General features: G+C 29.6%; 8 protein-coding genes across 9 annotated transcripts in view; 5 read left to right on the forward strand and 3 right to left on the reverse strand.

Annotated features, from left to right (window-relative positions):
• Positions 1-497: 497 nt before the first annotated feature.
• Positions 498-2633, reverse strand: LOC122716037 (beta-1,4-galactosyltransferase 7). 2 transcript variants are annotated; one of them, XM_043938730.1, is made up of 6 exons: positions 1826-2633; positions 1539-1750; positions 1421-1459; positions 1236-1318; positions 959-1105; positions 498-856 (listed from the first exon to the last, which is right to left on the reverse strand). In XM_043938730.1, exons 1-6 carry the CDS (start codon positions 1926-1928, stop codon positions 565-567), a joined length of 876 nt encoding a protein of 291 aa, XP_043794665.1. In that variant the 5' UTR covers positions 1929-2633; the 3' UTR covers positions 498-564. The 2 variants fall into 2 exon arrangements, with proteins under 2 accessions (XP_043794665.1, XP_043794663.1); XM_043938728.1 differs by having other exon boundaries at positions 1236-1459; positions 1826-2632.
• A 1205-nt stretch (positions 2634-3838) lies between these two features.
• LOC122716036 (melanotransferrin) lies at positions 3839-8707 on the forward strand. Its single transcript, XM_043938727.1, has 9 exons — positions 3839-3979; positions 4162-4580; positions 4683-4800; positions 5597-5776; positions 5858-6321; positions 6417-6581; positions 7002-7090; positions 7217-7557; positions 7622-8707. The coding sequence occupies exons 1-9, from the start codon at positions 3913-3915 to the stop codon at positions 8260-8262; spliced, it is 2484 nt and encodes an 827-aa protein (XP_043794662.1). The 5' UTR covers positions 3839-3912; the 3' UTR covers positions 8263-8707.
• Positions 8708-8786: 79 nt separating this feature from the next.
• Positions 8787-9662, reverse strand: LOC122716045. The gene is made up of 5 exons (XM_043938743.1): positions 9649-9662; positions 9438-9576; positions 9198-9308; positions 8909-9110; positions 8787-8830 (listed from the first exon to the last, which is right to left on the reverse strand). The coding sequence occupies exons 1-5, from the start codon at positions 9660-9662 to the stop codon at positions 8787-8789; spliced, it is 510 nt and encodes a 169-aa protein (XP_043794678.1).
• Positions 9663-9902: 240 nt separating this feature from the next.
• LOC122716041 lies at positions 9903-10721 on the forward strand. Its single transcript, XM_043938736.1, has 3 exons — positions 9903-10010; positions 10074-10194; positions 10459-10721. The coding sequence occupies exons 1-3, from the start codon at positions 9903-9905 to the stop codon at positions 10719-10721; spliced, it is 492 nt and encodes a 163-aa protein (XP_043794671.1).
• A 548-nt stretch (positions 10722-11269) lies between these two features.
• LOC122716053 (DNA ligase 1-like) lies at positions 11270-14861 on the forward strand. Its single transcript, XM_043938757.1, has 8 exons — positions 11270-11394; positions 11766-11886; positions 11979-12437; positions 12570-12842; positions 13062-13179; positions 13253-13464; positions 13555-13928; positions 14831-14861. The coding sequence occupies exons 1-8, from the start codon at positions 11270-11272 to the stop codon at positions 14859-14861; spliced, it is 1713 nt and encodes a 570-aa protein (XP_043794692.1).
• Positions 14862-15202: 341 nt separating this feature from the next.
• LOC122716051 (esterase E4-like) lies at positions 15203-18994 on the forward strand. Its single transcript, XM_043938755.1, has 8 exons — positions 15203-15448; positions 15654-15782; positions 16102-16261; positions 16332-16708; positions 16802-16973; positions 17830-18020; positions 18101-18245; positions 18344-18994. Exons 1-8 carry the CDS (start codon positions 15251-15253, stop codon positions 18649-18651), a joined length of 1680 nt encoding a protein of 559 aa, XP_043794690.1. The 5' UTR covers positions 15203-15250; the 3' UTR covers positions 18652-18994.
• A 920-nt stretch (positions 18995-19914) lies between these two features.
• On the forward strand, positions 19915-26658 carry LOC122716011 (esterase E4-like). The gene is made up of 8 exons (XM_043938687.1): positions 19915-20236; positions 20646-20771; positions 20891-21050; positions 22768-23156; positions 24064-24235; positions 24307-24500; positions 25986-26130; positions 26214-26658. Exons 1-8 carry the CDS (start codon positions 20033-20035, stop codon positions 26540-26542), a joined length of 1719 nt encoding a protein of 572 aa, XP_043794622.1. The 5' UTR covers positions 19915-20032; the 3' UTR covers positions 26543-26658.
• Positions 26659-26793: 135 nt separating this feature from the next.
• The window catches only part of LOC122716018 (retinol dehydrogenase 14), a 4479-nt gene continuing 3820 nt past the window's right edge, over positions 26794-27452 (reverse strand). The window contains exons 4-5 of the mRNA XM_043938698.1: positions 27055-27437; positions 26794-26983 (exon numbers count right to left, since the gene is read on the reverse strand). Of these exons, the coding sequence (XP_043794633.1) occupies positions 26879-26983; positions 27055-27437 (488 nt within the window). The 3' untranslated portion in view covers positions 26794-26878. The remainder of the gene's footprint in view (positions 26984-27054; positions 27438-27452) is intronic.

The raw sequence follows: 27452 nt of genomic DNA on the forward strand, positions 1-27452 counted from the left end.
CTGTATTTAATATTAAAATTAATAAAAAAATAATTATTTTTAAATTTATATATTTTGAAGTCCTTGTAATTTTTTTTATATACTGTTAAAAGGTTAATAGTTAAATAAAAATAGATCTATTACAAACTTATCTCTCTTTTCATATTTATCATTGTCAATAAGATATCATAATATTTATACATCAATAAAGTATTAAAGATATACACAAATTTAATTATACTATTAAAAAACAATAAGAATAGTAAAATTGAAATAACTATCTTATATGATTGTTATAAATAATACTTTTATATAATTAAGTTTTATGCTTATTTTATGCTAATTACTTAATATGTGATCATTGAAACTATTTATATTATATAAGATATGTAATATGTAAGTAAATAATAATATTAGTAATGTATTTAAAGTATAATTATAAATTGTAAAAAAAATATATTTGCCTCATTTGGATACATATAAAATAGAAAAAAATGTATAATAATAAATACACTTGATTACATGTGTGATTATATATATATATATTTTCTTTTTTTTTTTTTAATACAAGTTTTGTCAGAATAACTATAATCCAGTAGCAGATTTATTACTTATAACTTTCTTTTTTTCCTTTGATTTTCCATCCTTAGATCCAGCTACTTTATCACATTCACACCAAGGTGTAATCATTTTATCACACATTAAGGAAATATTAAGAACAGTTAATGGAGTATTCTCGATAGTCATTGTGATTGTGCCTAATATTTTATAAGAAACATTATTTAAACCAGTTTGACGATCTCGTTTTCTAGTAACTTCGCGTTGATTATAACATTTTATCATATCTCTTTTCCTATGATTTCTATCATGTATATGTCTAAAATAAGTAATAATTATATAATAATTAATTTAAATATTTATATTAATATTTAATGCATATATAAGTTGTATATAGATTGTCTATAGATATGCTTCTTACTTGAATGTATTATGTGTTCCAGTAGATATATTTTGTGGTCTTATAACAGTTAGACCAGCTTCTTTTAATCTAACATAGAATTCATCATCTTCAAGACCCCATCCCCAATATTTATTAGACATTCCATTTACTTGTATAAAATGTTCTCTGTAAAAATATTTTTCTTGTTTAAAGTAATTTATATATTTATATTTATATTAATTTATATATTTATATATATATATATATATATATATATATTTTAGTATTTTATAAAAATAATTGTTATAATAAGTACCTTTTAATGAGTAATATTCCACCAACAAAAGTTGAATAATGATATCTAGGATGTAATTCTGGAGAAGATACATGGAAAGGACCCTTATTTGGGAAAGAATATAATAATTCATCATTTATTGGCAACAAATCTACATCATGTATAGCTATATAATCAAATTCTTTATTAATTTCAAGAAAACCTACATTTATAAGAGAGGCTCGATTAAATCTAAATCTATCAATCTATAAAATTAAAAAAAATGTTATTATTATATTTAAATAATAATTAAATTTATCAATAATTATATTGATCAAAATATACCTGATTAAGTACAAATATATGATAATCTATATTTTGTTTATCTAAAAATTGTTTTATGTGAGGAGCAAATATTAACAATTCTTCAAAGCGATCTCGAAATGGCACAAGTATAGCTAAACGATGTAATGATTTCTTATAAACTTTCACAGCATTATTGTGCTGTTTATGATTATATTGATTTGAATGAGTAACTATTTCACATTTGCATTCATCTAAAATTATAAAATTAAAAAATTTTAAAATATTGTTAAATATTTCATAATTCATTATTAAAATTATAAACTTACCAATACTCATAGGTGCAATACTTATCAAACATGAAATAATGAATGTGATTAAAATACAAGCAAATATATATTTAAATTTTATATTCTTCCAAACTATTTCCATACCGAATAATAAATTAAGTAAAATATCTTAAATTTCAAAATACATAAGATATTCATTGAACAATCTTAAAAAAGATTTATTATTATGGTAACATTTTTTTATTCTAAGAAAATTAATAAAATATTAAATTTTTTATTCTTTATCTTATTTACAGTAGAGTATAAATAAAATAAATTGCAATTTACATATTTGAAAATTATCGTTGCATCGATTTATTAAATGTGATCTTTGATATCACACTCAAATATTGAATAATTGTAACTTATAAAAGTTTGTTTTTACATATTATTTTAGATTATAGATTATTTTATAGATTATTAAATAAATTCGACAGTCGATCTTTATTTAATACCATTTTTCTTTGTTTGCAATAGATTCATTGGTTATTAAATCGAAGAGATATTTTTTACATAAAATATATATATTTTTTATTTGATCACATTCATAATTATGATACGTATTTAAATTTATTTCGTACATCATTGTATATTCAATGTTGTTCTATTGAATAAACAAATAAGATTTATGCTGACACTAATAATAATTATGTATATTATAAAATAAATTATATCATTTGTATAGATACACACGCGGCACGATATCGTTGCGAGTTTGCAACAACATGACAGTCGGAACGATCGTGTGCATTGTATTATTAGAAATATAAATCTGTCGAATCACAATAACAAGATCATAATATTGTATCATTGCTATGCATCAGACTTTTGACTTATAGTGTTTAGTACATACTTTGATACATACGTTATAATATTTAATATTTAAAATGAAAAAAAAAAATATTATAGTTTAGAAAAAAAATAAAAACTTCTATTATTGATAATCTTGAATAACAAATTTATTTTTGCTTAAACTTTTGAATTTTAAACAAATAATCTTTTTAAACTTGTAATAATTTAATTTATTTAAAAATAATTAAAATAATGATAATTATTATTATTATTATTTAAAATTAATTTACAATTTTAAGAAATATTAATATTAAATTTATAATAAATTAAATTATCATTTATATAATATATAAACAACCAAATTTATTGGATTTTAATAAATCTTTTAATATGTTATATTCATTTTATTGTTTTGAAGAATTGATATATAACAAAAAAATAATTTTACATTAAATATTAGATCATTAATACGCACAATATTTTATTTCTAAATCATCAAATAAGAATATTTTAATATTGTTTTAATTAATAAATAAAATATTTTATAAAAAACAAATAAATTACAAATAAAATTTAACATCAGAAATATTCAAGAAGTTCACGATTAACAAATTTATAATTAGTTTTATGACATTATATTACAATAATATACATTAAAATGAATACATAATTTTTATCATTTATCAAACTATTTTATGTGATATAATTTTATTTAATTATAATATATATTATTATATATTATATGCATTATATATATATTTTTATATTTTTTTTATTTATAAATTTTTAAAAATATATATTATCAAATATTGAATATAATAATAATTATATCATAAAATTTATGAAATTATATTATAAATTTAATAATAGTTAGGTATATTTTTAAAATGTATTTTAAAATATATATTATTTTTAAAATATATTTTATAAATATAGAGATGTAAATATATCAATTTCTGTAATCAATATATTTTTCTAATTATATTAGTTATATTATCATTGATAATTGTTTCTTAAATACGAAATAAATATATGAAGAATAAGTATAAAAATGAAGAAGAAAAATATATAAAATAATTTATATGTATGAATTTTATTGATTTTTAGTTTAATTTAAAATGAATGATAGCTACAATTATATATTTTACAATATACCTACTTAGCGATATCAATGAATAATATATATATAGCATAGTATAATACTATAGTATGTTTTTAAAGTGTCAGAGTGGTGTTGATGACTAATGGGAGTGGTCTTTTGTAACAATTAATTTTTAGATGAAAAAAATATTAAAATGCTATGCAAAAATTGTATAAATCTAGCTTTAGTATTTTTCAGTATATTTTGTCGATTTATATATGGTATAAAAATTATTTTTGTTTTTAAATACTTTAATCATATTAAACTAACCATTATTTTCTTCATTTAACCTTATACTCGAGAGTGTTTTAAAATTATATTCTAATAACTAATATAAAAAAGAAGAAAAAGAAAATTGATTGTAATTGAGTAATAATTTAATCTAGTTTAAATCTATTTATAGGACAGAATCTTAACAATACTATTACATGGTGTACAATATCCCAAGCTGAACAAGATAAGTGCAATGCATTTTCAAAGGCAGTTGATCGTGAAAAAGTATATTTTCATTATAACTATAGAAATATTTCTGTGCAATGCAAACAAGCATCAAATAAAGAAGAATGTATGACTATGTTGGATCAAGAAAAAGCACAAATAACAACTTTAGATCCTGGTGAAACTTTTATAGCAGGACGCTATCACAGTTTAATCCCATTTATGCAAGAAATATATGAAAATGGTCTGAATTATCATTATGCAGTAGCAGTTATTAAAAAAGGATCTTTATCAGATGTTCAGAGCTTACATGATTTAAGGGGTAAAAAGGCTTGTTTTGCTGGTCTTGGAATGCTTGCTGGTTGGGTTATTCCAATTTATACTGTAAATATAATATACTTTTTTTAAAAATATTTTTATATATTATATTTTTATATATTTTTATATATTTGATTAAATAAATATGTTATTTTTTGTTTTACATAGCTTATGAAACAAGGTGGATTAGAAGTTGTTGATTGTAATAATCATGTTAAATCTGCAATTAAATATTTTGGACCCAGTTGTGCTGTAAATTCATTAATAGATAAATATAATCCATTAGGTATGATAAAAAATAATATAATAATTATTTAGATATAAGAAAAGATAGATTTTTGAGTTTGAATTATATTCTCAAAATTAATATTTTAAACAACTTTTTATAAATAATTGCATTTGGTCTTAGTTTCCAAGATATTCATAATATTATTACATTGAATTCTATATATGTCTATATATGTGCATCCAAATATGTAACTGCTTCTTATTTTATTATATTATAGAATATTTTACTGTTTAATAATAATATACAAAGATGAGGCTGAAATTTTTAATGTCTAAAAATAAAATTTGCATATAAATGCATAATATGAAATATAATAAAATATATATATGTAAAAGAAATTTTTTTTCAACAAAATCTTTAAGAAAATAAAATCAATCCTTAAAATTTCAATATTTTTTCATGTTTTTAATATGATTTTACAATATGAGAATTTGTTATAATTAAATATTTCTGAATATTTTATAATTTAAAATTTTTATTTCAATCTTATTAATATTATTATAAAGTTATATTTAAGAAAATGAAAACATATTTTTTTTAAAGTATATAATATTTTATCAGAAGAAGAATTACTCCATATATAATTTATTACTACATATTCTCTATATATTTAGTATTCACTAAAATTTTTATTAAATAAAAAATTATTCAAAATTTTGATAATATATTTTAAATTTATCAAAATTGGCAAAGTGTCTTTTAATTAAGATTATTACTAATAATATAGTATTATTAATAATATTATTTTATAAAACTTCTATATATGTTTTATTATAGCAGTTCTAAATTTTAGGTGATAATTCGGATCAATTATGTAAATTATGTATTGGAAAAATACCTGGAGGAAGATGTACAATGTTGGATCCTTATGCAGGATATGAAGGAGCATTTAGATGTTTGGTAGAAGTAGGAGAAATCGCTTTTTTACAACATACAACTGTAGATGAAATGACATCAACATCATTTGATTTTAGTATGTTTTTAATTAAAATAATTTATTCTATCAATATTAAAATAAATTAGAATATTAGAAAATAATATTAATTTTTTTAAGATTTTGTAAAGAAAGAGCAATTTGAATTGCTTTGTCGAGATGGTACCCGTAAATCAATTAATGAATATGAATATTGTAATTGGGGTATTGTTCCATCGCGTGCTATAGTTACATCATCTGCTACAAAAGTTCAAACTCGTCGATTATATCAACGGTTTTTAGAAGAAGCAGTCAAAGTATTGGGGAAAAATAATACAAATACGATTGATTTTTATAATAATCATTTCGAAAACCAATCTAATTTTAATAATAGATTTGGAGAAAAAAATTTTAACAGAAGCGAATATGTTAATGCAAATGAATATACTACAGAGAATTTTGGAAATCATAACGGATATGAAAAAAGTTACAATGAAAATAATGCATGGGATAAAACAGAACCAACGAACATACAGCCAATAGAAACTTTCAATTTATTTGAATCAGCACCTACATTTGGGATGCATCATAATTTAATGTTTTCTGTAAATATAATATTTTTTAAATGTTATTATTATTTTTTTTAATTTAAAAAATTTCTTTTAATTTTTTTAATTTTATATAAATTGTATAATTTTAGGACGTAGCACGGGATTTTGTTTCATTACCTGAAAAAGATCAAATGTATACTGGTTACTTAGGCAAATCTTTAGATCCAATATTAGAAATGCGCCGTTGTTCTGTTAACAAAATGACATTATGTATTACATCTGATCCAGAAATGGAGAAATGTATAAAAATGAAGGTAATTTAATATGTAATATTTATATATATTTAATAAATAATATATTTGTGGAATATTTTTAATTGATTCTATAGACTAAAATAAATATAGAAATTGATATATAAAAATATCAATTAAAAGTTTATTTATTAACTTATAAACAATTTAAATTTTTGTTAGATGAAATAAAATGGAAATAAAATGAAGCACTTTATTTTATTTATTTTATTTCTGTCGTATCATCGCATTTTTTCATCGTCTCATTTTATTTAACGCAATTTTCAATTGCTAATTTAATAAATTAATAATTCTTAAAAACTTAATAAATCTTAATTAACACTTTTATATATTATTTTTTTTACTTGTTTATTTCTTATCTATATATTATATATTATAAATTACATATATAATATAATTATTAATATTTAATTTTTTTATTAGATAGCATTAAAAGCACAATTATTGAAGCCAGAATTAAATTGTCATAAAGGTCATAGTCAAATTCATTGTATGCAGGCTATTCAAAGTGGGTATGTATGTATATATATATATATATATTTCGAATATTGAAAAAAAATTTATCAAAAATATTCAACATTCATCGATTATTTTATAAAAAAGAAATTTATTTTATCAAAATTATTTTTCTTTTCTAGAATTGCCGATGTAGCAGTATTAGATACTAGTGACGTATACACTGCCGGTTTACGCTTTGATTTAATTCCGTTTATATCTGAAGTTTACAATTTACCTACCCCAGAATATTATGTAGTTGCAGTGGCAAAAGAAGAGGATGACAATACGGATTTAACTTATCTTAAAAATAAGTATACTTGTCATACAGGAATAAATACAGCAGCAGGTTGGGTATATCCATTAGCATATCTTATTTCTAATAGTTGGATCAGAGGCTATGGATGTGATTCAGTTCGTGCTGCTGCAGAATATTTTAGTAAATCTTGTGTTCCGGGTGCGCTTAGTACTGAATACAATACAGGTAATTATAATTTTTAAACTAGTTTTGATTCGTCACACAAATTGATCGAAATTATATGTTGCAGGAGTACCATATGATAATATGTGTGACTTGTGCCATGGTGCAAGTTTCCGCTACTGTCGCAGAGATGCATCTGAAGATTATTTTGGATATACCGGTGCCTTTAGATGTTTAGTTGAAGGCGGTGGAGACGTAGCGTTTGTAAAACATACGACAGTTGCGGAAAATACTGATGGAAAACGACGAGAAATGTGGGCACGTAATACTTTTACAAAAGATTTTGAACTACTTTGCCCAGATGGCACTCGTCGACCGACAGCCGATTATGTACATTGCAATTTAGGGAAAGTCGCAGCGAATGCAATAGTTACTCGTGGTGGATATTATGGTTATAATGAAACACAAATAAACGCTTATATAAATTTATTTATTTATGCTCAACAATTTTATGGTAGAAAAGAACAGGACGAATTTAGTTTTAGTATGTTTTACAGTCCGCCACCTTATAGTGATTTAATTTTCCAAGATGCTACGCAGCAATTGGTGATAATACCACCAGAAAAAAGAGAATTTAGTGCGTATTTAGGTCCAGATTTTATGAGAGCTAGAAGAATCGTAGATTGTAGAGCTGGTGCATCAGCTATAAGAAATTCAATATTATCTACGATAATAATGATTATACTTACTTATATGTTTAGTAGATAAAAGATTCAACAATTTTTTTTTGAACAAATGACTCTTTGTTGAATAATATAATATAAATACGTGCATTTGATAGAAAAGAAAAAATTTTAGAAGATTTAGCTATATTTACTAGTGCCTTAATCTTTGTATGGAATATGTTCACAAATTAATTATATTTTTTGTACTTTATATACAGATACATCGTTAACTAAGTAAATATGATAATGTAGTAAATAGTTTTCCATAATATTTATATTATCATTTTGCGAATTTAAGACTAAGATAATATTCCGTCCTTTTTCGACATTTTATAAGATAAGATTTTACTGCATGTAATAATTGTCGTTCATTAATGTTACCATTATTATGCCGTCCATTAATATTTTTATACTTATTGAATAAAAGATAGATTTATGATGTCTTACTTATCTTACTTACTATACTTTTCATTTTATCCAAAATTGTATGAATTCCACATTTCGTAATTCCTTATATATAAATGTGTAATTTTTAACCTTTTATTTTCCATATGTTTTTTCTTTTTTCTACATATTTTTGCAATTTGTCAATTCTCTAAGTCTCTTTTTTACTATTATAAATAAATATTATAATTAATCTGAAACTTTGTAGTTAATAAAAGCAATATATAAAAGTTAAGAATAAGGACCTAAAGAAAATAATCGGACACCTATTTTCTTCGGTAATATAATTGGTGAATCTTTTAATGTTATATTCATCATAGAATTTCCTGATTGATGTGCTCCTTTAAATTTCTTCGTTTTTAAAGTTTTATGTGGATAAGTGATAATTTTCTGATTTGATGAAATAGATTTTGTTACAGCATTATATTTCCTGACAGAACAGTTTGCCTTAATGTTGCCAAACAATTAAATTAATAAATTGTAGAATAGTTTTTAAAATTAAAAGCAATAAAAACGAAAAATAATAAAGCTTACATTAGAGAGATGTCTCTTATGTTGTAGTTCATGTTTCATAGATTTAGGTTGTGCTAAGATATCGATACGTCTCATATTTCTTCCAGACTTCCGTTTTTTTTTATGATGTCTCTGAAAATAAATAAATGGTATCTTATGTATTTATTAATTTTCAAGTGTTTCTCGATCCTTTGAAGGAAATTAAGAAAGATTTATCGATTAAAATAATACGAGTGATAAAAATAAAGCGTTTCATTTTACTTTTTTCATCTTTTTATCTTGTAAGGAATTGTCTATATTCTCTAAGATATTTGTACTTTTTACTTTCCTAGGAGCACACCAATAAGTTTTTCGTTTATTACGAGGCTTTTTGATGACAGATTTCTCCATTATTTTATCTCTGTTATACGAAAAATTTTATTAGTGAAAACGAGAAAAATAGGAAAATGCAAAAAATGAGAAATATATTTACTCCGTTTTGAACATCTTACAACAATAATTTAAAAGATTAATTTCACAATAAAATAGATTTTGTTCACAGTTACTGATCTATTGCCGAAAAGAATTGAAGTTTGCAATTATCTTATTTTACGATCACTTCACTGTCACATATCATATTTAAAATAAAGTTTTCAAAATTTTCTGTCTTATCACAATTTACTTTAAATTTTCTATTGTCATTTCAAGCATTGCAAATCTTGAATTAAATAATAATTTAACGATCAAATGAACGATATGAACACGGATGCCTGTCAAGATAATATACCAAGATATGAAAAATTAGCAAAGCCGAAAAAAAGAATAGATAAAGTCAATAATTACAACGCCTTCAATGTAAGTTATATCGAATCATATTTTGGATAGGGCGCGAGTATTTTAATCCGATCAATATTTCAGGTGAAACGTGGTGCTTTGTCGTATCAAATTACAGACTCGTTAAACAAATTAGCTCAACCTAAACGGAAACCAAATGTGTCCAATACGTCCAATTTCAGCGCGAAAACTTCTCCAACTACAGGTAATGTAACTTGGGGAGAGCTCTCCAAGTATCACCTTCGCTTTTTATCTATAATTTTTTTTTTTTATATATATATATATAAGAATTGGAGAATTATCGCGTGAGAAAGATTTGTTAAAGAAAAAAAAAAAAAAAAAAAGTGAGTGTAATTTTTGGAGAGCTGGCATCGCCAAGCATTTGAAACCATTTCAATATATCGGGTGGAGATAAACGAACGTCAATATCTTTCGTTATGCAATCATTCAATTATGGAATTATTCGTAGTGAAGCAAGGACATCACAAATTGATAAATAGCAGCGAACAATCGAAGGATGCACAAGAATCGAAGAAGAAGAAATTTTTATTAGACACTTATGCCCGTATTACCGCGGCCAGGAATAAAGGATGCTCGAAACGTTTGCACGAACTCGCAAAACCGAAAAATTACATAAATATGAATCACAATGGGACTTACGAAGATTTTGAAAATTACTTTCAAACGATTAACAAATACAACGCTAGATCGCCACTTTTAAAGAAAAGATAAACAGAATTGTAAATTTGATCATGTAATATAATATAAACAATATCAAATAAACACTTTGACATTTCCATTTCTAGCTTTTATTCGACATGAATATTTATATCGATGGAAAACAAACGAGCGCTTGTCCCTTTTTTCTTTTTTTTCAAATCTTGTAAACTTAATTCACATACAACACGAATATAAATAAATAAATAAATAAATAAATAAAAAAATAAACAAAATGAAATAGTGACATTGAAAATGGATAATTTAACGTAACGGTGGATACCTATAAAAAAAAAAATACGATTAAAAATGTTACCGTAACGTATCTTCACATATCTGTATATTCATAATCTTCATCCGATCGAAATCGAAAAAAAAAAAAAAAAAAAAAATACTATTTAACCTGCAATCAAATAACAATAGAGATATTCGATTAGCTTATAGAAAACGTTCGTCTCTCTATCCTCCTTTTTTAATTTATAATCCCTCAATCAAAATAATTTTAATCAACTTTACGTTCATATATATACATATATATAGATCGGAAAAATAAACTTTGAAAAATGCCTCCAAGAATGAAACCTCCGAAACCTGCAAAAGAAGCAGTACCCCCGAAAAGACCGAGGGAATCGACCCCTAGACCGGTCGGTAGAGCTAGAAAAGTAAATAAAACAAAACTTAAAGTAAAGTAAGGAAATTTCTTCTATACCAATGTTTATCAAAGATCATTTTAACTAATACAATGGATATATAATATGGATGTTCAATATATCACGAGATACATCTTTTAAAGTATTAATCAAACATACTTTAGGGGTGAGAATAAACGTAAAAAATTGTTAAATATGCTTCGATCTTTTTTGAATTTTTTTTTTTTTTTTCCCTCCTAGAATCGAAGCAAAAGTGTTCCACTGATATATCGACATCCTGTTATACGATTTATAAAATATATATATATATTTTATTATTATATAAATATATATATATATATTTTATTATTTTATTATTATTATAAATATATATGTATATATAATTCTCGCGTATATAAATGATTTTTAGAAAAGTTAGGACGAAATTAAAATTGAAAGGATGGCTAGCGACACCGGCCGATTGGACACGTTTCGATGCCTGGGCGAAAATCAAAGCGAAGCCGAAGAAGTTGCCGGAACTGGAGCCAATAGTTTAGCACTCAGTTTATTATTATTACATTTCCATTGTAACCGTGAAAACCGTTGGTTTTAAATTTTAGAAAAAGCATATCTTTTTTTTCAGGTTAGAATTTCGAAACCGTTGTCCCAGTTAAAGAAACGTATCAAAACGTTGGCCAAACCCCGGGAAACGATCGACATGAGCGTTCACTGTAAATTAGATCTTGCGATTTCGAAGGCAGCGTTGCAAGCCGTCCCGTCTAAGAGGACGATGCTTCTCGCTCTCCCCAACATAAAATTATTGGATTTTGGCCGGATTTATTATCAAGTATCGCCGGCGGCGTTGAAATACCGGCCGACCGAGAGAATTCTGAAGCTTAGCAAGCCCCGCATGCTCTTCCTTCCCGACGAGTGCAGGCCGTCGAAATTGTTGTTGGACGAGAAACGGACCCCGGACGAGGAGAGATTGAGGAAGTTGGCTTTGGCGAAAAAATTGATCGATTGCCCCCAACAGTTGACCAAAGACGAGATAGAAGAGCTTTTCACACCTCATGGTATAATGAGAAGCGCGCTAACTTATAAAGTTTGTTTCTCCCCTGATTGAAATTCTTTCTTCTTTTTCCCCCCGTCCCCCCTTCGAGCCCGAACGATGCAACGATGAATTTTGTTTTTTCGATTTCTTTTCCCCCTCCCAACCCTCCCAAATCGTGAACAGATCACACCTTGGATGAGCTTTCTAGCGTTGCCCTCGTACAAGGTGATAAAGGGGAGGAAGGATCCGTTGGCGAAAACGTGGAAGAGATTGTTGATCAAGAAGAGGGAGGAGAGGGGTAGGGAGGCTTTGGCCGAGTTCAAGAAGAAGAGGCAGGAGGAGAGGAGGAAGGAGAGGAAGAGGAAGCCGGAGGAGGTTGAGAAGGAAGCGAAGAAACCGCCGCCGGACGTGAAAAAGAGGAGGAGGGAGGAGAAGGAGGAGCCGAAGAAGGAGAAAGCGGAGGAGAAGAAGGAGGAGAGGAAGGCGAGGGAAAGAAAGGGAAGGAGGGAGAAGACGAGGAAGGAGGAGAGGAAAGAAGGTAAGAAGAGGAAGAGAGAAGAGAAGGGTAAGCGGAAAGGAAAGGAAAAGAAAGAGGAGGAGAGGAAGGATAAGAAGGAGAAAAAGAAGAAGGAGAAGGAAAAGAAAAAGAAAAAGGAGAAGAAAAAGGAAAAGGAGGAAACCGAGGAAGAGAAGGCGAAGAGAAGAAAAATCGAGAAAAATGCTTGGAGATATACGCCTCATCCCTGCAAAGATGACCCATTTCGTATCAAGAAAGCGGCTTTGAAAGGCAAATGTACGCTATAAAATTATATAACATAAATATATATATTTATATATATATATATACACATTTTTATCCATTTCAGCATCTCCACGTACGGATACTTTGTCGAAGCCAAAAATTCGTAAATGTATGGCCCTCAAAGCTAAACCTTTCGACGTGAAAAAAGCTGCACTATCCGCCACTCCTTCCGGAAGAGTGGAATCATTGGCTAGACCAAAGAAACCTTTGAGTCCTGTCGGAAAAAGACTACCGCGAGAGAAGGACAAATACGGGAGACCAATATTTGAAATGCCTGTACGAGATGATTTTTTTTTTTTTTTTAATGAAAACTCGTTCGCAAAATTTTAACTCGTTAGAGGCATTTAACGATTTTTGTTTATGCAGGTTTACGGGAAAGTGTTACCGAAAACGAAGCCGTACAAGATGGGCGAATGCCCAGACGATAAAGAAGAGAAGAAACCGGTTGTCAAGAAACGTCCGATCGATCCGATTGCTTACGCGCCTAGCGTCGATCCTTGCATCGAGCCGGAATTGGCGAAGAAGCAAAAGATTGAAAGAAAAAGGGCCGAGAAAATATCGAAGAAGAAGAAGGTGAGAAAGGCGAAACCGAAGAAAAAGGTGAAAAAGCCTGAAAAAGTCGAGGAGGATAAAAAGGATAAAAAGGATAAAGAGGACGAGTTGAAAGAGGAGCCGATAAAGGAAGAGGAGGAGACGGAGGAAGAGGCGATGGAAGAGGAGACGGAGGAAGAGACGGAGGAGCCGGAGGAGGAGGAGGAGGAGGAGGAAGAGGGATAAGAAACGAAAATAAGAAATCTAAATGATATAGAAAATGAATCATTCGAATCATTCGTACGTAATCATTTGATATGAAAAGAAGAAATTACAAGTATGTATGATAGAAAGAAAAAAGGGAGAGAGAGAGAGAAAAAAGAAAGGAATAAAAAGAAGATAAAGAAGAAAAGCATTTAATGGTATACAAAAATTTTTGCATATATTTCTTTTTACACATATTTGTTTTACAATGCAATGATGCGTGATATCAAATTGTAAATACAACAAAAAAATATGTTTATCATAGAATTCTTAAAAATATTGACGTTACTATTCTTGCATATCTTCTTTTTCTGATATACATATATACGAATGTTACGTAACTTTATAACAACACGATATATATAGATAGAAAAATAAAGTTTACAATAAATAAGGAAAATTGGTTTGTAATTATAATTATTATCGTACCGATTATACGTTATTGCAATATTTTTTTTTTTTTTTTTGTAATGCTATCTATCTAAAGATTTTACTCGTATCGATTTAATTACGAAATATATACAAAATGGATTTATTATTATTTTCGAATATCATCATTGTTTAGTTTATCATGAACGTCGCAGCATCAAATATATTAAGATAATTATGCATATATTTATTTATTTTTCAATTGTTTCAGCTTTGAAAGAAGATTTTTATTTTACATTTTTATCATTCATTTTTATCGTTCATTTTTTCATTCTATATTTATATTCGTACTGGTGATGAATTACCGAATAGAATAGAATTTTACATGAAAAAATAAATCGAAAGTAGAGTAAAATTTCTTCGTTTTCGAGTAAATTAAGTTTGAAGTACAAATAAGATTGGCTATTTCCCCAATTAGATATGAACAGATAGTTACTCCAATAATATGATATTAAGTAAAAAATATAGAATAAAATTTTATCCTTGAATCTTTTTTTTTTTAAAATTAATGAATTTATCTATATCTCTTATGTATTTTATTTATTTTCTCATTATTTCATCTGTATACTACTCTTTGTTTTTGTATAAGAAAAAAATCTCTTCAAAATATCACATTTACAACATATATCTCCTTTCCTTTATCCTTTATCCTTTATTATTTTCCTCTATATTACAAGATGATTAATATATTATTTTTTTTTTTTTCGAACCGATAAAATATTTCTTTCTTACGATAGGAAATTCAGTGTTCGTCGAACATTTGCTACGCAAACAACTTATGCTTATTAATTTAAAAAAAAAAAAATTGACTTTTATCGAACAATTGTCGCGTGACGAAATGAAGGAATCGTGTATAATCGCGTTTTGTATCGTTGGGATCGGTAACGTTCTATATTGTACATCCGCGTATCCGGAAGCGACACCGCCAATCGGAAAAATACGCGGCTCCGTTTCGACTTCAAGGCTTGGAAAAAAGATTTATTCCTTCCGCGGTGTGAGATACGCCGAGCCTCCTACAGAACGGCGCCGTTTTCAGGTGAATTTTTCTTATTTTTTTCCCCCTCGATTATAATTCTATTAATTCTGGAAAGATACCAGGTGCATGGACATTCGTCAAACTTATCGTCAACCTTCAACTGTATGGAAACAAAGGGAACTTCCCGTGTTTTCTTTTTATAAACGAATATTTATCGGGTGGAACGTTCATTCGGGTGGGAATAATTCTAGTAATTTTCCCACAGATTGCAACACCAGCGGCAGATTGGAACGATGTTTTCGACGCTTCGAACGAGGGTCCAGGATGTCCAAATTTGGATCAAACGGGTCTCAAATCCGAGGATTGTTTGCGTTTGAACGTGTATACTGGAAAAGTATTTTTTTTTTTTCTTATCTAAATTGTTGCATACTAATCAAGCAATGTATATACGCACAATTATAAGCTTTTACCTTTCAGCATTATCGTCTTTACGATTGGTATAATTTCGAATTATGTAAATTTTTGTACACGTGTATTTGAAACATTGATTGTAACGAGATATTCAAATCAATATAAGCACGTATTCTAAATAATTTTCCGTACTATACTATATAGATTACATTTAACTTTTTTAGTTAGATATAATTCCAAAGAAACTTTGTAGATGTCACCATTTGTCACGTATTTAAAAGTATATACGATACGTTACGCAGCTTCCATCGAGAGACGAAAACGTGACAAGGCCGGTACTAGTATTTTTCCATCCGGGCGGATTTTACCTATACTCCGGCCAAAGTTATTTCTTCGGCCCACAATATTTGTTAGATCATGATATCGTTTTGGTCACCGTCAATTTTCGTCTCGGCACATTAGGTATGATTAATCGATGCATCTAAATAATATAAATCGGAAAATTAAACTCGTTTCGAAATTTCGATTTCAGGTTTCATAAGCACAGGGGATTCGCACGCGCCGGGTAATCTAGGCTTGAAAGATCAGGTGTTGGCACTTCGTTGGGTTCGAAGGAACATCGCCGCGTTCGGAGGGGATCCGAACTCCGTCACTATTAGCGGTTGCAGCGTTGGCGGTCTGAACGTGTGGCTGCACATGGTTTCGCCTATGTCGAAGAATCTATTCCATAGAGCTATCGTGATGAGCGGATCCCTTTTAAACGCGGAACCATATCCAACCCAGCAAATCGATCTCGCGAGGAGACAAGCGAAACTTTTACACTGTCCAGATGACAACTCTGAAGATATGCTGGTCTGTCTGAGATCGAGGCCCGTTGCCAACTTTACCGACACCATGATCGAATTTTTCGTTAGTTTACGAATCTTGTAATAAAAATCTACTCGTTGTCCTTTGATTCAATTTCGAAATAGAGAAAAAAAATGTTTCTGTCTGTCGTTTCAGGAATGGCACAGAGATCCAATTCTGATCTGGAAGCCTGTCGTGGAACCGAAGGTTCCGGGGCTGGAAAGATTTCTACCGGATCAACCGGTTAAACTCATAAGACGGGGAAAGTTTCACAAAGTTCCAGTCATATTTGGGATAACGAGGGACGAATTTGGAGGAGTGGTTGTCGGTAGATGGAGCGATTCTTTAATTCGATTTTAACTCTTTGCGCTCGAATGGTAACTCCATTTGGTACTACTTGAATCGATGCAACGATTTCGAACGATAATATTTATTTACGTTTGATTTTTTTAAAATATTTTTCACTAATAGATTCCTAAGCTCTTTACGTATAATCTTATAATACAGTGTGTCGAAGGTTAGATTTTCTTATCTCTTAAATTATCTAATTTATCTCTTAAATTAGACCGTGGTCGCGGATCGAATTACATTTTTGGCGTTAGTCCGAATTTGACAGTCGTGGGAATATTATTTTCAAATTTATATTATTATTTATATTTATTTATTATATTATTTATATTATTTATGTTATTATTATTTTCATATTTATTTATAGAAATATTATTAATATAAAATTTTTGAGTTTTATTAGGATGGAATACGGTAATAAAATTAGTTTGAGCGAAGATGAGTTTGATTTTTCGTTACTGAATATCAAAATTATTTCTATTCATTAAAAAATTGACGATAGATAGAAAGATGTAATATAAGAAGAATATAGAATAATAATATAGAAATATAAGAATAATAGACAGTGAATGTGAGAACACGTTATTGGGATTAAACGACATTTTATCGACGACGATACTTTACGTTATTATTAAAATATCGCGCGAAACAACGATATAGACTTTAATATTCAACAAATTTTCTTTCTTCACGTGTAAACAAACACACAAAATATTAGAATATAAAAGTTTTAAACGTTAATTTGTGTTTGAAAAACACGTGGAGTGCAAAGTGGTTAATGCAAATTAAGCAAGAAAAAAAATTTGTTTACAATCTGTAGTATTTGTTTTTTCCAGCGTTTGAGAATAGCACAAGGACGAGGAACGATATGTATCGCGATATGAGCGAGAATTGGTATCGAATTGCACCGATTAGTTTCATTTACGAGCGAAACACATCACGATCGCGACTCATCAGCAAGGAATTGCGAAAATTTTACTTCGAAGGGGGGCCAATCGATTCCGCTCGAAAAGACGGTCTCGCGCATGTAAATGAATGAATTAATAATAATAATAATAATAATCTAACCACGAATTGACGTTAATCATTAACGTTATCGATTTTCAGATCTACGAAGACAGTATAATTAAATTTCCTCAATATCGCGGGGCAAAATTGATAACTGAGAACTCTCAAGCCCCCGTGTATTTCTACATGTTTTCCTATCAAGGACGTTTCAGCTTCTCCAAGTGGAATTCTACGACTCCTTACGGTAATGTGCCTCGCTTAGCTCACACGATTTTCTTAGATTTTTCTTTCAACTTCATCCTTTAATCTTTTAATCTTGAGTTTCTTAATCTTCATTTTCAGGCGTGGAGCATCAAGACGATTTGCAATATTTGTTTTACATGGAGAAGATCTTTCCATATTTCGATGAATTCGCGCCCGAAACCCGGATGGTTGAATTGTACACGTCTGTGTGGGCGAGCTTCGCGAAAAATGGCGAACCTTTCGTTCCAAATGATAACGAAGCGTTTGGAGGCGTCACGTGGGACAGATTCGCGCGAGACAATTATCTGGAGATCAACTTGAACTCCACTATGAGAACTGGTTTATACTCCGATAGAATGAGGGAATGGGAAAACTTATTCCCATTATCTCTGATGTCAGAGGTTTAAATAAATTCTTCCTTTTTGTTAATATTAATTCCTGTTCGAGAAGAACGAAAGTTTCGAGTTTGTTTTGTTAGCAGGAAAGATGTACAGAGCGTATCATGTTGGTCACAAACAGGAATAATGATATATATTTGTTCGTTTTCGAGTGAATCAAGTTTGAAAATAAAAGTAAAATTGGCTGAATTCTCGATCGGATCGATGATTCATTTGGGGAAGAAATGTAGAGTAATTGTTTTTGGGAAATAAAATTGAATATTAATTTTTAAATGAAAAAGAAAAATTTATTCTATGCATTTTGTTTATTTTCAAACTCGAACTTTTATTTTAAACTTAATTTTATTTTGGAAGTTTTTAATGAAAAGAATTTTTTTATAAATTTATGACTAAATAAAATCGATTCAAAAGATCAAAATGATCATCGTTATTTAACCTTCTGTATCTGCAATTGGATATTTCTCTATATAATTTTTGTTTTATAATTTTTTACATTTCCAAGCATAAATCTATATAAAGATATCCAAAGAATGGATGTATAAATTAAAGAATGAGAAATAGATGAAAGTAAATACTTGAATATAAAAATTACGATAATCTATAACACGATATTTTTGTTTAATAAACATTGTTGATAATTTTGGACAATCTTCGCGTAGAACGGATATTTCCATCAAATTTTCCTCGATATATCCGATTTTTTATTATATTCATATTAATTTGTATTCTAATTCTAAATTTCGATACTAATTAATCGTGTTTTAGAAGAGTTTACTATCGAAATATTTTCTCTTCTTTTTTGTTCAAAATCTTAAAGATTTGAATTATAAAAAAAAAAAAGAAAAACACGATAATTTCACGCATATGCATCAACAATTTTTAATCGAAATATGTTTACTAATATATTTATAGATATAGATAATTTCGCTAACCTTTCCTTAATATTTTTTATGTCACTCTAAATTATCAAATTCACAATGTCATACATATTATATTCGCATTGATAAATTTCTAATACGCTGATAAAATGGAATAACAAACAAGCATTTATGCCATTAATTAATCGACTTATTTTTCCAACGAAAAAAAAAAAAAAAAACGTATCTTTATAATTTTGAACGTGATCTTATTCAAACAACGACAAAATAGAAGAACGTTCTTGTGCAAGAATTTATAAGAGATAATATTCCTTCCTTAAAGGTAATTGGATTTCCCCACTCGGTTTTCCTCGTAGCGCTGCTCTTATAAATTCCCCTGTTCATCATTATTCGCCCACTGTTATTCGCGTGAACGCGGTTTATACCAGTTCCCTAGATCGATCGATATATTTTTATCAAAGTTCCCTCCATTCGAGAAAGAACAGATATCTAAAATCGAGCTGTCCTTCAAAATGAAGAATAACATTTTGATGTTAATTCTTTGTATCGTTGGCGCTGTTATCTGTGAATGTTCAACGGACATTGAACAACCAATGGTCGAAGCCCCAATTGGAAAAATTCGCGGTTCAATTATCGTCTCAAGGCATGGAAGGAAGATTTATTCGTTCCGTGGGATAAGATATGGGGAGCCACCTGTCGGCAAGCAACGCTTTCAAGTAATATTGTATTTTAAACTAACATATTTATTTTAACATATCGTTAATTTATGCGCGAAAAATGTTTATAATGAAAACGTGTAAACATGCTAACAAGGTATACAAAGATACTTGCAATATTTTACGACGAGAAAAGAATACGAAAACAGGTCGAGGAGTATTAAAAATAGAATAAAAATTGAGCATACGTTTACAAAAAAAAAAAAATTATTCTTATCTGAATAATTATTATTATATACGAGGAGTACAAACTCGTTAAATAAATTATCGTTAAAAACGTATGTATTTTATATTTTCCAAAATACAAAAAAAAAAGTTTGAGTCAAGATTAAAAGAAAATTTCGATCGATTGATTTATTAATCTTAAAAATTATTTCTTCTTTCTTTTCATTTTTCGCGCTAAATATAGCCTCCGATCCCAGCGGCGGATTGGCAAAACGTGTTCGATGCCACCGAGGAAGGACCTAGTTGCCCTCATCCCGATGGCGTGTTGCAAGCGGAGGATTGTCTACGTTTGAACGTATACACCACCAAAGTAAATAAGCGCACTCAATACATCATCGTAACGATACTACGATATTTACACAAAATTTCAATGCGACCACTTCACAATATTTTCATTTATTTATTTATTATTTTTTTTTCTCTTTCTAGCTACCGTGCAAGAACGAAAATGTAACGAGACCGGTTATGATATTCATACATCCCGGCGGTTTTACCAGTTTCTCGGGGCAAAGTTCAATTTTCGGCCCTCAATACCTACTCGACAAAGATATCGTATTGGTCACGATTAACTATCGTCTCGGGGCTCTAGGTGAATAATACAGCATAATAAGGTTAATATATATAGGGTGTCCCAAAAAATTTCTTTCTTTTTCCTTTCGTACGAATACAATAATATTTATTGTTTACTTCTTACCTCTCAGGAAGCCTTATTATTCCCTCTTTCCAAAATTGTTGAGGCTTATTTGATTAAAATATTCCTCGAGGCGAGTTCCTTTTTTCGCTTACGGATTGGAATTGTATTTATCGTGGAGAGAATTTTTTAATGATAGAAACAAGTAATAGTCGGATGGAGCAAGATCTAAGAAGATTCGATAGAATGTCAATTCTGTCGTTTTTCCGCTATTAATTTATCGAATCGATCACAAGATTTTGTAGAATTGATTCGCCCGCCAAATAGGCAAAAGAATTTTTTTCGGTTCAAGGTTTGTTCTTTAAATCGAGCGTCCTTTTTGATACCATTGAAATCCAAGCCTCGTCTCCAGTGACTCTTTAATCCTTTCATTATTACAGTCAATTATGGTCACTCTCCATAAAATACCGCGTATTGTTCGCATGACGAGCAACACCTTTGAATTATTGTACATCGAGTATTTTTTTTTGGAAATGTAGCATTTATTTCTCACGAGATTCCTCGATGATAAAAATCACTAAAAATAAAAAAAATGCCATAAACACGGTCATTGACGATCTTTCTCAAGCACTGTGCACATTTTTTTTATCCGCGACCGGTAAAATCATAGCGAAAAAGTTAAGGAAGGATCTCTTCATAAATCAACAGGCGTGTAATCCAAACTTCATATCGATCGACATATCCCATCTTGATTGGGTGATTATGTACCATGTTGTCCATTTCAGCGAGCATGGTCTTGACAAAGTATCCGTATCCGTCGCTAGTGGGCAGTTGCTTCGTCTTTCAAAGTCAAAATTACCAGCTCTAAATCTCTTAAACCAATTGCTTAACGCATAATAGTCCACTCCCGTAAACGGTATCACCTTTTTTAAAGCAATGAAGCATAAGACGCAGCAAATGCTTCCTTTGGCTATCCATATTGAACAGTATGGAAAAAAGTTTAACACATTGACCATCGCGCGTGTTTCCAAAAATCTTTTATAGATTATTCGCACTGATATTTTAATAATCGAGTCGCTGGTAAAGAATCTCCCGTTTGTTTCCATCCATACATTGCTGAGGTCGCCACTTAACACGACGAACAGTTCGAATCTTAACGAGTGGTGTAATTGTTAAAATTTTGTGTCCTGATTCGTTCCAATATTGAAAAGAAAAGTGGAAAAGTTATGTCTTGGCGAGTATAGCAGACATATAGTAGACAATAACTTTTTGTCCAAATTGTCCAAGTCAGTTTTATATAGAATGCTTTAAAGTTTTTCATTCTAAATAAATCACATTCTAAATAATTTTTTTAGTAAATTTTTGTATTACTTTTATAATAATTCGATAGTTTTATTACACTCTGTGAAATTTCTTACAAATATCCTTGGTGAGTAGTCGAATAAGAGTGACGTAGCTCGATGAGAACTTTTATTATCAATATGAAAATCAACGTGTTAAAAAAGGAGAACCGAAACCTATCAGTCATAAACAGTCTAATAGATAAATTCTATTCGTATAAAAATATCCAAATATCAAAGTCAATTAATTCCTAGCGTTTATTTTAAATAAAGAAACTTATTATTGGACATCTTGACAAAAACCTTGAGAATTCACCGAGATTCGAAAATTTCAGGTTTCTTGAATACCGGCGACAGTGAAGCGCCCGGCAACATGGGCCTAAAGGATCAAGTAGAGTCGTTCAGATGGGTTCAAAGAAACATAGCCGCGTTCGGCGGCGATCCGAATTCTGTCACGTTGTGCGGTTACAGCGCGGGCAGTTTCAGCATAATGTTGCACATGGTCTCCCCGATGTCTAAAGATCTGTTTCACAGAGCTATATCGATGAGCTCCTCGGCCATCAAGCCAGAAGTCTACACGGGTGTCGCGGAACACGGGCAGAAGGAGCTGGTTCGAAGACAGGCCAGGCTGTTGAATTGTCCCACCGATTCGAGCGCTTCCATGTTGAACTGTTTGATCGAGAAACCCGTGGAAAACTTCACGAACACGTTAACCAACTTGACGGTACTTGACTTTGGTTTTTAGTAACTCTTTGCGCTCCAACAACTTCACACGGTTCACGAATGCGTTCTCTTACAAGTGTTTTCTTATAGCTAACTTAAAATGATTTCGCACACAAATTATAACGCATAAAACTTTTCTATTTTAGTATTTTATGCATCTTTACGTATAAAGAAAATTTATCGAATATTAGAAAGTCTATTGTTATTTCGTGTAATATTTTATGAAGCAATTGTATAATACTAAGATGTATCCTTTGTTTGTCAGGGCAAATTATCGCATTATAATTATTTGTTTAACGAGTTCATCAGTTAGAAATAATTTTAAAAAAATCTAATAATCCTACAGATTTTTCAACAAATTGTATTCTTCTATGATATATTTCTGTGCATGTTCTATCCATTTGAAATTTTCTGTGGCTTCCACGATACCTTGAGCTATTTCACTATTAATCTATTATTCTTATTTCTCGCCTTCTTACTTTTATTTCATCTTCATCTTCATCATCGCTTCCTTTATCTTATTAATTTCTTTACGAATAGAAATAATTTCGTTATTTAATAACGAAAAATCAAGCTCGTCTTCGCTCAAACTAATTTCGTTATTCGTATTCCACGCTTATAAAATTCAAAAACGTTGAAAATAATATTTCTATATTTCCCAAATTCGAACCAACGTCGAAGATGTCGTTCGACTCGCAATCTAATTTGAAATAAAAAAATTTCAAGCCATTTGACAATATATATTCTACGCGTCATAAGATTATACGTAAAGAGGTTAGGTAACCTATTTATGAACCAATTTATTCCAAAAAATCAAAGATAAGTGGTGCCTGAGAGCGCAAAGAATTAAAAAACAAAAACTTCTTGTTGATTTGACCCCTTTTTTTTGTTTTTCCTTCTCCATGTAGGATTGGTACGGAAATCCCATTCTCCTATGGACACCAGCCGTGGAGCCCCATGTCCCTGGCGTCGAACGATTCCTGTCCGAGCAACCTTACGACTCGATCGTGCGAGGGAAATTCCACCAAGTTCCTTACATACTCGGGGTCACGGAACACGAATTTGCCGGCGTTGTCGCTTGTAAATGATGCCTTCGATATTTTTCAACGCGTCGAAATGCGCAGCATTGTACGTCGTTATTTTTTTTTCAGTGTACGAGAGGAACGACAAGGTGGACAACGGCAGTTTGTATCGAGAGGTGGACAACAATTGGAACACCATAGCCCCGATCTTTTGCATGTACGAACGCGATAGTCCGCGATCGAATTACATAAGCAGGCAATTGAGAGAATTTTATTTCAAAGACGAGGCGATCGGCGAATCGACTCTCCTCCAACTTGGCAAAGTTCGTATCCTTCCTCTTTTTCTTTACGTCATTATTTGAAATGAGATTATTTAACGCTAGATTTACGGGTATTGTATATATCTCTTCTTTTTTTTACTGAAATCCGTCTTTTTGATGGGTATATTAAAATTTTTTGCAATTTTTTTGTGAATTATTTATTTAAAATCTATATATTTTATATGTATTTATATAATAGATTTTTATTTACTGTTGTCTTCAATATATGTTTTACGTGTAAACTCTATCTTGGATGTATAGTTTCCATGCATATATACTCGTTAAATTTGGTCACTGTCCACTTCTTCAGCTAATTGAAAGAGAAAATTCTTTCGAATTTTGTTTACTCTAATGGTTTCTTTATATAATAATCCAGGCATCGATGGCTGCCAAATCTAAAGACAATTATAAAACACATAAAGGGGATCCTGTTTTCACAGTATTTTCTTCATTATCAGCATTTTTTATTTCACTTTCACTTTCAATATCTGAAATAATACGCATTCTTTTTCTTTTACGTATTGTGATAATTTTTATTCCCACTGTCGTCAGAATCTTCAATTTCGTTTATATTGTCAAATTCTTTCTCGCTTTCGCATAATTTGTTTATATCAGAATCCAATCCAGATTGGTCTTCGTTTATGCTGGTTAGATTATGTTAGGTTAGGTTAGATTAAGTTAGGTTAAGTTAGGTTAGGTTAGGTTAGGTTCTTTTATTATTCTTTTTTATCAATTCCATGTCTTTTGAGGATTTGCCCATAATAATACGTAAAAAAATATATTTTTTTGGATAGATCTTGAAAATATCTTGAAAAATTCAAATTTTCATTTACGTAAATAAATTTTTGCTAAACTTCCAAATAGCACTTATTTTTTTTTTTTTTGCAAACCACATTGTTGAAATTATCTTTCACGTGAATCTATTTGTTTTATAAAATAATAAAATAATAAGATCCACTTATAAAAATCACTTCTTTTCTTTGCAAAATTCACCGTTGAAGGGATTATTTGTTATCATATCGCAATTATATAAATAACTCGTATATTTAATCATGTATTTATTGCTAAACTATCGTCATTTGCTTGGTGTTATTTTTTCTTATTCATCGTTATTTCATTTTTCTTATTTCACAATAATTGATTTATATAAATTAACCCGTCAAATTGACGGATTTTTTTCCTAAAAATAGATATACAACATTTAGAATTAATAAAATATAAATATTCCAGAGAAAACGAATAGAAATATATATTTGCTGCGTTATATCATTAAAAACCAATATATAATGTTTAAAGAATAATATTATTTGCATATTCAGAATTTTATTTCAGCATAAAATCGAAAACCCAAATTCAAATTGACGGATTCCGTAAATCTAATGTTAATAAAAATATATATATAAAATATATGTATATATAAATTGTTTTATTTATTATTTTATATATATATATAAAATAATATATATATATATATAAATTATTTCGCAGGTATACGGCGATTGTATAACCATATTCCCCATATATCGAGCGGTTAAATTGTTCGCATCGAACTCGAGAGAGCCGGTATACTTTTACAAATTTACGTACAAGGGACGATACGGTTTCTATAGATGGAGCAACGATACGGCATACAGTAAATTAAAAAAAAAAAATTCTTACTTACTTTCCATCTTTTATCATACATTGGAGCTGAGAAAATAAAAAATTGTTTTTCAGATCCGTCGCATCACGACGACTTGCAGTATCTGTTTCACGCGAAGCAATTCTCGTTTCTTCCGTATTTGGGGGATGACGCACCGGAAGCACCTATGGTCGAGCTTTACACGAGCATGTGGTCCAATTTCGTGATAAACGGGGAACCGATTCCGAGGAACGATGACAGATTCAAGAACGTTTCGTGGGAAACGTTCGAACCCTCGAAAACGAATTATCTGGAGATCGATCTTCGTTCGAGAATGAAAACTGAATTCTTCCCCGAAAGGATGCGCATATGGGAAAGATTGTTCCCGTTGCCCTCTCAAAATTCGAGAACAGTGAAACATTGAATGTATCCTTTCTTTTTCTTCATTTTGCCAATTTTGAAATTATGATAAAATTATATACAACTTTTGGTTGGAATAAAGTTGCTCTTTTTTTAAATTAAACGATAACAAAACGATTATATAACGATGAAACATTTTTTATTCGATTACCAATTAATATTTTTATACGAAAAAATAATATTAAATAATATTATCGAAAATAATATTAAATAATTGTTAAATCGTGAGGAGTATCTTCCTCGCGTATATATAAATTCGAAATACTTAAGTACGTGTGTGTTGTATATTATATATATATATATATATATAAATAAAAAAAAAATAGTTCGCATTCGATCTTCAAATTTTTGGATCCGACGATTGGAGTTTCACCATAGTCTCGCTGAGCTCCCAAAATTTCTTAGCCTGTGCCGGATCCTTGACACCGCAAAATAATTCCCGTTCCTGAACAATCATCATCGTTCGATGTGAAACGAAATTAAAATTAAGAAGAATCTTTTTCTCTTTTTGCTTACTTTGCAATCCATGAAGTATTTGCCGGTGATCTCGTTGACCTCGTCCGAGACGGCGAGATGTATGGTCGTTTGGGCCCCTTGCTCGGCCGTTTTCGACAGAACGTTCAGCAAAAAGTTCAGCATCCACGAAAACGGGGGCGGCACGGCTTTCCATATACCTGTGCTTATCAATCCTGGATGAAGACAATTCACTGTCACGCCCGAACCTTCGAGGCGTCGCGCCAACTCCAAACTGAACACGATGTTCGCGTATTTGGAAACGTAATACAGATAGCCGGGCATCGTCGTCGTTGGATTCACGTTGTTTAAATTTAATCTCGCGAAAACGTACAATTCTGACGTTACGATGATTATTCGGCTTGGCTTCGATCGTTTCAACAAATCTGTAATCATTCGCA

Source organism: Apis laboriosa, unplaced genomic scaffold (genome assembly GCF_014066325.1).
Source record: "Apis laboriosa isolate Shangri-la unplaced genomic scaffold, ASM1406632v1 scaffold41_cov147, whole genome shotgun sequence".
NCBI lineage: Eukaryota > Metazoa > Arthropoda > Insecta > Hymenoptera > Apidae > Apis > Apis laboriosa.